The sequence below is a fragment of the Marmota marmota genome, unplaced genomic scaffold (genome assembly GCF_001458135.2).
Source record: "Marmota marmota marmota unplaced genomic scaffold, marMar, whole genome shotgun sequence".
Lineage (NCBI taxonomy): Eukaryota > Metazoa > Chordata > Mammalia > Rodentia > Sciuridae > Marmota > Marmota marmota.
In genome coordinates this window covers 4,593,652-4,606,335 of record NW_026000101.1, presented here as the reverse complement: position 1 = coordinate 4,606,335, position 12,684 = coordinate 4,593,652, and the positions used below count along the sequence as shown (strand labels likewise).

Here is a 12,684-nt window from a genome sequence, read left to right as displayed (position 1 = left end):
CCATAAAGAGGAATGAAGTTCTGATACACGCTGCCACAGGAATGAACTTTGAAAACATTATGTTAAACAATGAAGCCAATCACAAAAGACTGCCTAGTGTATGATTCCATTTATGCAACATGTCCAGGAGAAGCAGATCCTTAGGTAGAGATCCATAGACGGAAAGTAGACTACTGGTTGTCAAGGGGTAAAGAGTGGTGGTGGAATTAGATAGTGGTGATGTTTGCATAAAAAACACTGACTTGTACACTTTAAAATGGTTAAAATGGTGAATTTTATTTGAACATTTAAAAAAGCTGTGATCTCTGAGATGGTGAAAAAAAAAAGATAACAGTGATGTCAGAATAGTCCTGTGCTATTTGGGGAATATAAAATTCTGGATGCTTCCTGGTGGGAACTTGTGAATGTTCAGACTTTGTTTTCAAACTCTTCACGAAGATCTACACAGTCCACAATCCAGAAACTCTATGGATTGAGGATCCTCAGACTCTTGCAGTAACCCACCATGCCCACTAGGAGCCCCGGCCACAGATGGTACCCGAGCTTACCCTAGACCTAAGGAGTGTGCTGTATGGCCTCATTCACCCAATACAATTTCATCTCAGTCCCAATGCCAAGCACCCATCCTTATATTTGAATAGGCAAATAACCAAGACGACTGATGAAACCATGGAATCCTCTTGATTTTACTGGTTAGAGGTGAGCTGCCAAAGGTACTGGGTTTTCATACACAATAACAGCCAGACTTTCAGTGACATCAACATTTCAAAATACCTGTGAATCCAGGGGGAAGAGGGGAAGAAACAGGAGACTCGGAGCCTCCTGGAAACAGCGACCCTAAAGCTCACGCATCCCTCGTGGGAAGCAAAGCAAACCAGATGCATAGGAAATACTCAGTTTCCTGGCTTTCCCAAGAGGTCTTCAGCTGTGACCTTGGAACTTCCATTAGATAGCCGGAGGCAAGGAGTGGACACTTCAGAAAGCAGCTGAGAGCAGGAAGAGGCTGCTACATTGGCAAGAGGTGACAACCTCGTGCTGTACAGGAACACATTTTGTGTCGCGGGCACGAGATAAAGGACAATTAAAGCTGTTTTAAAAGTACAGCTGGGGTCGTGGAGGTATAAAAGCCCCCCAAACTACAATTGCCCCAATAACTCCACCGATGGAGCAGACAGCAGTAAAAACCAACAATGAGAAGAACGTGAGAGGCTGTAAGAGGCAGAGCCGAGCCCTGTGCATTTTGATAGCTCTTGGCGACATCACGGCAGCATACCAAGGTACAAAAGGGGCTGATGTTTATAGAGATGACCATGACTCCGTAAGGAAAGGGTGAATACTCTCCAGTGTACTCTGTTTGCTAAGGCAGGGATGTGTGTGATACATTTAAGAAAGATTTCCCTCAAAAAATATTAAAATTTTAAAGTCAGCACTTAAAGGGTTACTCCTCAGTTATCTGAATATTTGTTCAGATACCTCATTCACGACAATGCTAGAAAATGAGGCATTGCTTTTTTTTTTATAATCATTAGTATCAAATTATTGGCACCATTCAGTTGTAAGGGTAGGGACAGGAGAGTAAACTCTACGACAACATAAAAATACAGTTCCGGTACAAAGGTACGAGATCGATTCCATTTAACAAGCAGTCGTAAGAAATGGATGGACAGTTTACACACAAGGAGATACAGCTAGGAAATCATCACGTGGAAAAGTGCTCAGCTTTTGTAGCAATTAATGAAATAAAACAACTTTTCAAGAACAACTGTACACATCCATTAAACTAGTGAAAATAAATAAAAACAGCAAAACCCAATACTGGCAGAGCTATTGGTAAATAGAAATGCTTATACATTGCTGGTGGCATCATAAATTTTAAAGGGGATTCAAGCATTCAGAGGGGGAAGGGGGTGTTAAACTAGATGACCTTTAAGGTCCTTCCAACCCAGAGATTGGATCTTTCTAGAAAGCAATTTGGCAATATAAAACAAGAGCTATAAAAGTATTTCATGCTCTTTGACCTTGTAATCCCTCTTTGAAGATACTCCCAAAGGGAATACTCCAAAGGAAGGAACTTTTTTTTTTTTTTACAAAGACATTCATAGCAGCACTATTTATAAGAGTGAAAAAATGGATATAACTCAGATATCTAATGGGAGAAGTGAGGTTAACCATGTTACATGGGTATAAAGATATTTAAATTGGCAAGAGTAGGATCTGTTTGATAAGGAGATAAGTGTTAGGCAGAGAATGGAACAAAAGAGAATGTACACACTGATCCTAGCTACGTAAAAACGTGTGCATGTTCATGGAGAAAGCTTGGGGACTAATTTAGAGGGATGTTTTGTGTTTTTTTTTTAGTTCCTGCAAAGTTATTCAAGTGCATAATAAAAATTTAAAAACACATTTCTTGAAACTATATAAAAAGAGAGCAAAGTTTCTTCTGGTCAGGGTTCTATCAGCAGGACATTAATCAATCAACTTTAGAAATGGTCTTCCTTAATAGAAAACCCAAATGATTTTCCTTATTGAACCATCTTAAAACCCCGTACAGATTTTTAGACAATGCAAGCTGGAATTTCCTACTTTGGTTCAATGATAAATTTTGTTTATCACAGATAATAACATATCCAATGAGTTCCCAAAGAAAATCATGTTATGGGTTAAGCTAAAGAACTTTTAGTCATGGTAATTATATATATATATATAATGTATGTATGTATATATATATTTTTTTAGTTCATTTACTCAAGTCTGAATAAAAATAAAGGACTTTATAAGATCTGTGTATTTATCAGTGTAAATGAAAAACCATCAGTAAAGAATTATTCTCTCATTAAAAATTACTCTTTAGCAAAGAGTCAAATCTTGGTGCAAGTTCCAATCATACAAAATCACATGGTTGAGACTGTTGGTGAAGGATTCCCTGCTGCGTTAGCCTCTGTGGTCATCAACCCACACACAGGTACTTATGAACAGGAATCCCTGTCTTCCCATCTTTCTTCTCCTAAACGTACCAAATCCTGTCTCAACTGCACTGAGCCACAGAAAACCTCTACTGCTCAGGAGACATAGAATAACCTTTCCCATGAAAGTCAAGCCAGCAGTCGGTTTCCGCTAGCCCTGGAGACCTGGGAACAGAGCACACATCTGTATGTCGTGCTGGAATGAGCACGCTAAGCCCGAAGAAAGAAAACGGACAGAAGGCACCATGCCATCCTCCAGACGACAAGGGGACAGTTTCACAGTTCGGTCATCAACAGTCTTTTCATCATTTTCTCTCTCTCCAGTTCCTGCCGGAGTGTCTCTGCACTAAAAAAAAAAAAAAAAGGAAAAAAAGAAAATGTCAAAATAGTGAGACAGACCCTCAAAAATCGCAGGAGCAACAGCTTCAATGTCATCTCCCAGATTCCTTCTTGACTTTGCTTTGTAGGACCCCCTACATCGGCGAGCATTACCATAACTTGAAATTGTCTGGTCACCTATGTGTTCCCCGACTGCAGTGTGAGTATATGTCGTTCATCTCTGAAACCTCAGAGCCCGAAACAGTACCTGGTCCATAGCGGCCACTCAGTACAAGCATCGAATGAATGGGAAGATGCCCAGGAATTAGATTTCTTTAAATCAAGTTGGTTTCATAGACTCTTTGTCCCAGAGGTTAATCTGATTCATGACTGAGGCAATGTCTGCGATGGTTTAGATATGTGCTGTCCCCCAAAAGCTCATATGTGAGACAATACTGGAACATTCAGAGGTGAAAGGATTGGGTTATGAGAGCCTTAACCTAATCAGTGCATTGTTTCTCTGATAGGGATTAACCCGGTGGTAACTGAAGGCAGGTGGGGTGTGGCTGGAGGAAGTGGGTCGTTGGGAGCATGCCTTTGCGGTTTATATTTTGCCAGTGGTGAAGGAGATGCTCTCTCTGTCTCCGTCTCTGTCTCTCTCTGCTGCTTGGGCCAAGTTTTGAGCTACCTTGCTCCACCACACTCTTCCATCATGATGTCCTGCCCCATCTCGGGCACTGAGGAATGGAGTTGGGCATCTACAGACTGAGACCTCTGCAACCATGAGTCCCCAAATTTCTTTTCCTCCTACCATTGTTCTTGTTAGGACTTTTGGTCACAGTGGAGGAAAAGCTGATTAAAGTAGGACTTAATACAATGTTGTCTTCTGAATAAAGCTGAATGAAGTAAAACTGGCTGCCGTGAGGGGTTGCCTCTGACTTCTTGGAGCCTGGGGTCCAGTTGTCAGTCATGTATCTGTCACACACACACACACACACACACACACACACACACACACACCCCAGTTGTCTGTCTCCCTTCACCTCCAGGCACTAAAGTGTAAACCTCGTAAGGGTCGCACTTAACCACACTTAACCCATCCCTGGCACCTAGAATACAGCTGTCCCCATGGATATGTTAATCAATCCTTACAGGATCAATGAATGCAAGGGGTGGGAGGGTTGTAGTGGCACAAGCATGGTGAACCTCGAGTCTGTGCCTGGTTTCCATGTCACCAGAGTTACCTGTGGGTGCCTGCTGCTCTGATTTACCTGGCTGCCATAGAAACAGGCTTCCGGGTGGTATAGACGGTCTGTACCGTGGAGACAGTCTCTGTCAAAGGCCTCAGGGCAGCCGCTGGGATCAGTGGGGAAGGCGGGCCAGGACAGCGCTGTAATTTACTGTCTCTGAAGTCGGCCTGGGGGAGACACGGAGGAGAGGAGATCAATCTCTATCTGAGCTCCGTTTCCCACGGGCAGCCACTCTGTCTCTAAGCCTCACTGTACCGCTCCTGTTATTTTTTAATAATAGCTGAAAAATCAATTGCCATTTTAAGCGATTTTGCTTTATGCCAGATACTGTGCTAAACACTTAACATACATCACCTCTTGACAACCTTTTAAGGCAAAACCGTATTTCATCACATCTTAGATCCCATCAATTATAAGATACATCATTTTTTTGTGTACCGCACAGAAAGAAAAATGTGGCATTCCAACTTTGTCATGTTGTACACTGTAGTAAACATTCTGATTTCAGAGATATAAACAGGTTTAAAAAAAAAAGTATATATCTTAGAGGCTGGGGTTGTGGCTCAGCAGTAGAGTGCTCGCCTAGCATGTGTGAGGCCCTGGGTTTGATCCTCAGCACTACATAAAAATAAATAAATAAAATAAATAAAGGTATCGTGTCCAACTACAACTAAAAAATAAATATACATTTTTTAAAAAGTGTATCTTAGAACTGATTTTATGAAAAAGTAATGAGAAGCTCGGAGAGGTTAAGCCTTCTGCCAAGGTCACACAGGAAGCAAACATTAATAGCAGTATTCAGAATGAGGGTTTGCTAACTCCCTAACTGGTGTTTTTCACCAATGTAGCCCACACTTGGGGGACCCAAAGTATGATTCCCAGACTAACAGCATCAAATTATTTTGAAAATTGGTGGGAAAAACAAAGTGCTCAGGGCCTACTCAAGCCATTGGAACCCAAGTATCTGGGGATGAAGCCCAACAATAAAAATGTTATGTCATTTATTGTGAAGTACAATATGCTTATTACTTCTACAGAGAAAGCTTAGAGGATCTATGTAAAAGCTGATAAATGAAGAAATTCCCGAATCCATTATTTTCTCAGTAGTTTCTCCTATGCATAGTTTTTGGCTTGTTTTTACACCCTTTGGATAATACCAGCTATGTATTTCATTAAACTTAATTATTTATCATTCTGGGGTCCTGAGGATTGAACCCGGGGGTATTTAACCACTGAGCCACATCCCCAGCCCTCTTTATGTTTTATTTTGGGGCAGGGTCTTGTTAAGTGACTTTGGACTTGCTATCTTCCTGCCTCAGCCTCCTGAGCCAGCCAGCTATGTATTTTATAATTTGCCTTTTTATGCTAGATCTTGACCCTGAACTTGGAGAAAGTTACTGCCTGGCTTTCTAAAGAAGAGGCTCTGATCTTCGCAGGGGCGACTACCTTCCTAGTGATTATACAGAAGATGAGCTGTTCCTCCCAGGCAGCCATGGAAACCACTGAAAATATCACGCAGAGCTCAAGTTCTGAAAGGACCTCGGAGTTGAGCAGGGGGGAAAAGGCTTATCTTTGAAGGGGGGAGGGCTTGCTGAGCCTTACAAATGCTCTTTGGTGCCTCACACGTGCCCCTAAAAGAAGTGACTGTCCTGAAATGGAATGATGCCAAGGAATTGTCTTCAGGTCTCTGCTCAAAGGTCCCGTCAGTGAAGCCATCCCCTGGGTCATACAGGAGCAGCACGCCTTGGGCTAGCAGGTGACGTTAGCCATGGAGAGCTTGCACAGATGGGGGCTGTGGCAGTCATTTGAGCTGCTCCTCAACTCATTCTGGCTCATCCCCTTCCAGGCACATGGTAGGAGTGCACTGCCCCCTTGAAGTTAGCTGTGACCATATGCCCTGCTTTGGGCTGGTGCTGCTTCCCATTTCTGTTGAAAGAGCCAATGGGTATTTGATCTCCCCACCCCCCCCCCACCTCTCTCTTTAGGTATTGCTATCCTGAAAAATCTCTTTCCTCCGCCACTGTGACTATAAGCATTCTACATGTCATTGCTTATACTGCTCCATTAGCCTGAGTCCCCAGAAAGAGGGCACCACAGAGCACAGTCCTCAGTCTACACAGGGCTGACCTGAGTAGGAAAGTCCCTGCGTTGGTTGGAAGCACCCACAGGCTTAGCCGATCCCTCTTGATCCAGCAGCTGGGGTGAGAAGTTGCTTGGATGAATGGCTGGGGGTTGGGCTTCTGAGACCATGGTTGAGGCACATTTGCACTGGTGGTGCACAGGCAGCAGTGTGTAAAAGTGCTAGGGCTTCAGCATGACTACAATCTGTATAAGCTGTCTCCATCTTCTTCACAGTGGGAGGGGGTGAGGGGCAATCTCAAGAATATCCTTGAAGAGCAGGCCAGGTGGCACATACCTGTAATCCCAGCAACTCGGGAGGCTGAGGCAAGAGGAGCACAAGTTCAAGTCCAGCCTCAGCAACTAAGCAAGGCTTTAAGCAACTTAGTGAGACCCTGATTCAAAATAGGAAATATAAAGGGCTGGGGATGTGGCTCAGTGGGAAAATGCCCCTGGGTTCAAACCCCAGTACAAAAACAATAACAACAAAAAAGAATGTCATTGAAGAAGCAGTAAAAATTACTAATTAAATCTCAACCTAAGTACCTATCTTTTTAAAAACTTTTAAAATATTTGTTAAATGAGGAAATACATGAAAGCATGTTCTTCTTATTCTGGGGAAGAAATACTGGGGACTTCTTCCAGGGGTGCTCTCTAACTGAATCACTGAGTTATATCGCCAGCCCTTTTTTATTTTTTTATTTTGAGATAGGGTCTCACTAAGTTGTTCATGTTGGTCTTGACTTGTTATCCTCTTGTCTCGGCCTCTTGAGTAGCTGGGACACAGGCAGGCACAACCGTGCCCAACTTCTGTTTTCTTCCTCCTCCCGCTTCTCCTTAGGATCGAACCCAGAAGGACAGACCCAGCTTAGGAAGAGGATGAAATCGAAGCCAGATAGGGGCCCTCATTGTTGATGGACCAAAATACTCAGCCGAGTCCCAGCAGAGAGCCCGTTCAGTTCATGGGCCTGAATATGAAGTAGTAACTTATTGGGGGCCCATCCTGAACAGGAGCTGAGCACGCCCCCTACCTTTGAGTAATGGGGGTGTGGAAGTGGCATCGAACGCAGTGCAAAGCACGTGGGCCTTACCATTGCTCAGCAAGGTGCAGCTCTGGGAGTGGGTGTCACCCAGTGGGACTGGGCTACACCCCCCTGTTTGTTTTTACACAATCCCTTGCCTTATTTGGGGGGAATATTCTATCGAATGTCTCCTCCCCCATAAATAGGGAGGTTCCAGGTGCGCTAGCTCTCTTGCCTCCCTTGCTCCTGCTGCCCTCCAGTGCAGGAGTGGACACCTCAGGTCTCAGAGCTGTCCCTGACCCCAAAAAAGGTATTTTGTGTTTGTGTGGTCTGCCAGCCCAATACACGCAGAGTGACCCTGAATCCATCACCCACGCCGGCCGTGAGTGACAGCAACTGGTCTCAGATCAAGCAGGGAGCCTGATGATTGAAACCAGGTTCAAGGTAAATGCTGGAGAAACTACCAGGTCAGCTTTGTGCAGAGTTCCCCAGAGTTGCTAAGCTCCTGTGTGACTGAGGCCAGGATAGGACTGGAGACCTGTGGAGAGGCCAAACCTGCAGCAAATCCAAGCGTCTTGACTTGAAGAGACCATGACCCAAAGGGGTGGGAAATCTGGAAGGGTAACGTCACCCCCCCCCCCCACGACACCTGCAGTAACTCTAGTCCTCATCTCCCACCTAGTCCCCTCCTGGGTGCTCACTGGGATATCCAACTGCCCACTTCCTGTTTCCAGCACGTCTTTCAAAGGCAAATACATCATGACCAAAGGCAAATAACTCATTATTCTCTGTCCCCACTGCATTCTGCAAGTCAGAAATATGACAGCCATTTGTGACTCCCTCTCCACCCTCCAATCCAGTCTCTTACCAGCCGCCTACAGGTTTCCTCCATCTGTGCACTTCTCTCCACCTCTACAATCAAACCGTGCTGGGATAAGCTCTCTGTCCTCTCTCCCTTAAGCCACTGTCCTAGATTTCTAGACTATTGTTCTAGATACACTGTCTGGACCCAAATGTTCTCCTACTGTGATCACAGGGATCCCTTCCAAAAGCAGCTAGCTGCCTGCCATGGCCCTGCTTAGGTCCTTGGAAACCTTCCATCGCTTTTAGGACGAGGATCAGAATCCCTCCTGCGGTCTACACAGTCAAGCATAACTTTGTCCCTACTGTGTTTCTCCCTGCCTCTGTCCCCTTCCTCTTCTCACACCTCAGACCCTTGAGGCTCTGCATCCCAGTCCCTGGGGTCTTGAAGGCACGATGACCCCTCCCACCCCAGGCTCTGGTCCACCTTCCCTCTGCCGGCTCCCCATGCCTTCCAGCCACTCCTGCCCAGTTCTTGAAAGTCCCAGCGTGATTTCTGACACTGGCTTCCTGCTTCACCCTGGTCCCTAGCTTTCAGGAAGGGCTTCTCTGAGTGTCTCACAGGAATGCCAAGCCCGGGCAGGAGGCCAGAGTGCCCCACCAGGGCCAACCAAGGGAAAAGGAGTGGAGCTTCCCGCCAGGAGCTGTGTCCAGCAGAACTGTAGGGGGGCTGGAAGGGTGTCAGGGAAGTGGCATTCAACATCCTGGCACCACCCCTGAGACTCTGTTTGCTCATTAAAAGGCAGGAGTTGGAAGCGGTTCATGACCCTAGAAATGGACTGTTCTAGGAACCTGTTCTTTTCTCTGCCTGGACTGCTGGACACCTTCCCGCTCTGCTCATCTTCTGAAACCTGAATCAGCTTCTCCCTTCATACCCATGTGACTGCAGCCACCCTTGGGTAGTGACCATTGCCCGGCTTCGGACCACTCCCAGGCCACCTCACAGATCCTCCACTTAGGACAGAAGCCAGTAGGAGTTGTAAACTGAATCCTTGGAGGAGAAGAGAGTGAGAGGAAGGGGCATGGAACCCGGGCCTTCGTTTCCACTCCATATAGCAGCTGGTTATATATAGTGAGCTTCTGCAGAAACTTCCAGTTAAGAATGAGTTGAGCAGCCGAACCCATCGTGAAAATCATTGAGTGCTCTCATTCTGCAGATGAGGAAACCGTGACAGTTTATTTGCAGAGTTCAAATAAGCTGCCCAGAGATGGCTCGGTCAGGCCTCCCTGTTGTCGCTCATCACACCACCTGCCTCTGCAGCTTTGAGAAGCAGCTGTCATCACTGACATCTGGGGGATGCTCTGTGGTTGGGAAAGAGTTTCAAATTCTTGGTCCTTTTTGATCCTGGCCTCAACCAGATACAAGAAGGATATTCTCATTACCATCTCCACTTTAAATAAGTAGAGGCTGGTGCTCAGAGTGGTAAAATCACCAGCCTAAGATCACAGCATGCTCAAATTTGGACCAATCATTGAAAACGGGAGTTCAAACAAATATATGTACCTATGTGTTCACAGCAGCACCATTCACAACAACCCAGATTCCCACCAACAGGTGGACAGATAACCAAACGGCAGTGTATCCACACAGTGGAATATTACTCCACCATAAAAAAGAAACAAAGTGCTAATACAGGCTCCAACGTGGATGAACCTCACAAAGATGATGCTAAGTGAAAGAAGCCAACACTAAGGGCCCAGGTTGTATGACTCCATTGGTAGAAAAGCTCCAGATGTGGCAAATCCACAGAGACAGAGCAGAGTGGAGGTGCCAGGGGCTACAGGTCAATGGGAAACTAAGGAGTCACCGTTCATCAGGTATGATATTTTCTTTGGGGTGATAAAAATGTCTTAGAACTAGACAGAGGTAGTTCTAACTTGCACAACATTGGGAATGTACTAAGTGCTACCAAATTGTTCGTTTAAGAAGGTTCATTTTATGTGAACCCTGCCTCAAATAAAACAGGCAGACCCCAAATCCCAACCTCACAGAGTTGAACAGTCGATGGTGCCGTCCAGCATGCCACAGAAAAGCTCACCACCCGGGAACAGCGCTTCAAAATGCAGATCTGCCCCCCGGATCTACTTACTGTAAACTGAGGCCCGGTGCTAAAAGGATCAGGAAACGGGCTCACCGGATCAGCCGGGAATGTTTTTATCTTCAAAAAAGAGAGAGACAAGGGGGGTTACCTTCATGTGAGAAAACACAATTTTGAAATCTTTGGCAGTGCACCTGTGAAACTGGACAGCAGGGTGCAGGGACCTCCGGGAGCCCTAGTCCCTCAGTGTGGGCTGGTGGTTGCGTCTACCTGCTGTCGGACTGTGGGGCTGCACTTGGCAGGGACAGGATGGGGTGTCCTTGGTGGACATGCCATGATCCCCTCACCTGAAGCTCCCTTCCCCAGGCTGCCTGGGCCTTCCAGGCATGCCAAATCCCAGGCATGATCCACAAAAGGACACATTCAGGGTGGATAACGAGGCAGCCACAGCTGCCCAGAGTGGCTTCTGAGGGCTTCTCCATAGCTGTGGGGGATGGCAAGAGGCTTCTGGGAGGTCACGTTAGGGACAGTCTATTATCATGGGCAGGTATAAGAGGCTGGGCTAGTTAAGCAAGAATGTGCCCCACGCTTGGGGTCACTGCAGCACCGAGCTGCTCTGAAAGAGGCTGGATGGCCCCAGCATGCTGAGTGGTAGCCAAAACCGTCTTTGGCTTCCGATTCTTTTGTCTTTGGCTTCCTGGAAGTCTTGGGGAATGGGAGGACTTATTATTCAAACCAGTACACCAGCAGGTCCAGGGCCCTGGTGACACTGGCCCTAGCTTGGTCTGCAGTCCCAGGGCCCAGAAACCACCTGCACAGTGTGTGCACCTGTGCCACCTGCGGGCAGGGGACTGCCTCCAAGACACCCAGGACTCCCAGCCCAGTGGCAGCAGCCTCGTGTCTTACAGGGTGTTGCCCATGAACCCTGGGCTGGCACCTGGTAGGGATGAACAAGAGCACATCAGATCAGACCCAAATTGGCTGAGGTGTTTTGGAATGGACAGGGTTAGGTCTCAACCAATATGGGGACCATGGTGTCTTTACAATGTGCACTGAGATGTGCAGCCTAATCCTGCTCCCTTCGCCCCCAAATCTCTCCATTCTCTTCAAATATCTCCAAATTCCTAGAATGGGCTGCACACTCGAAGGACTGTCAAGGTAAAGCCATGGTACATTCTCCTCGCCTCCCTGACAGGTCAACAAAGTGTTCTGAGACCAATGTCACAGGAGAAGCAGCTGCAGTTAAGTGTTCAGACCATCATTAAACAGAGGGGAAAGTACTTTGTTATTGCTATTAAAGAAATGTGAAAGTCAGCAACCTCAAAGAGGCTCTCCACCTGCTGTGAATGACAACAACTAGACCCCAACAGTGTTGCTCACGCTGTGGCAGAAGAAATTCACTGTCTACTGATGGCACTGCCAATTGGGATAGCCACTTCAGAAGGAGGTGAAAGCCATGGTCACACAGTGTCACCCAGCAGGGTCTAGCCTGATTCTAAAAGCTATGTGTGGGTTCCCTTGAACAGTGACAAACTGGAACCAAAGCCCGTGTCCCACAGTGGAGGACTGGTTAGGCAAATGGAGGCCATTCACTCAATGAAATATAGTCACGTGCAATGTGGCAACAAGAACCAGAGAGAAACAGCACAGTATTAAGAGAGAGAAACAGGCAATGATGAGGCTACTATGATTTAATATGTGGAATTATGAATGAATATGGACAAATAGAAGGAAATGCGAAAAGATGAAAAAAAATCATGCTAGGGTGGAATTAAGGGTGATTCCTTTTAAACTGTTAGGTGACACTGCTCTTATGTCACTATCTTGATAAACAGCAGGAGAAGACAAGTTTACATTATTTTTTATTTTCAATTGAAATGACACTTCATCTGTCTGGTGAGTACTGGAACTTAGATGTCCCCTGGGAAAAGCCATCGATGTTCATCAAAACCCTAGGAAAACCAAGTCTTCCTGGTTCTTGGGAGCTATGGCTGAAGGGATGGGACCACAGCTGAGCGTCCCAGTTCCACCAAGGCTGGCTGGATTCCAAGCTGCCCCTCGGTCCTGGGCCAGCGCCCCTGCCAGCCGGGCTCTCCGAGGTCTGGTGCTCCTG

At 46.3% G+C, this 12,684-nt stretch overlaps 1 protein-coding gene across 1 annotated transcript in view; it reads right to left on the bottom strand.

Annotated features, from left to right (window-relative positions):
* Window positions 1–255: 255 nt before the first annotated feature.
* The window catches only part of Epb41l4b (erythrocyte membrane protein band 4.1 like 4B), a 134,725-nt gene continuing 122,296 nt past the window's right edge, over window positions 256–12,684 (bottom strand). The window contains exons 24-26 of the mRNA XM_048783235.1: window positions 10,623–10,691; window positions 4,553–4,698; window positions 256–3,309 (exon numbers count right to left, since the gene is read on the bottom strand). Of these exons, the coding sequence (XP_048639192.1) occupies window positions 3,240–3,309; window positions 4,553–4,698; window positions 10,623–10,691 (285 nt within the window). The 3' untranslated portion in view covers window positions 256–3,239. The remainder of the gene's footprint in view (window positions 3,310–4,552; window positions 4,699–10,622; window positions 10,692–12,684) is intronic.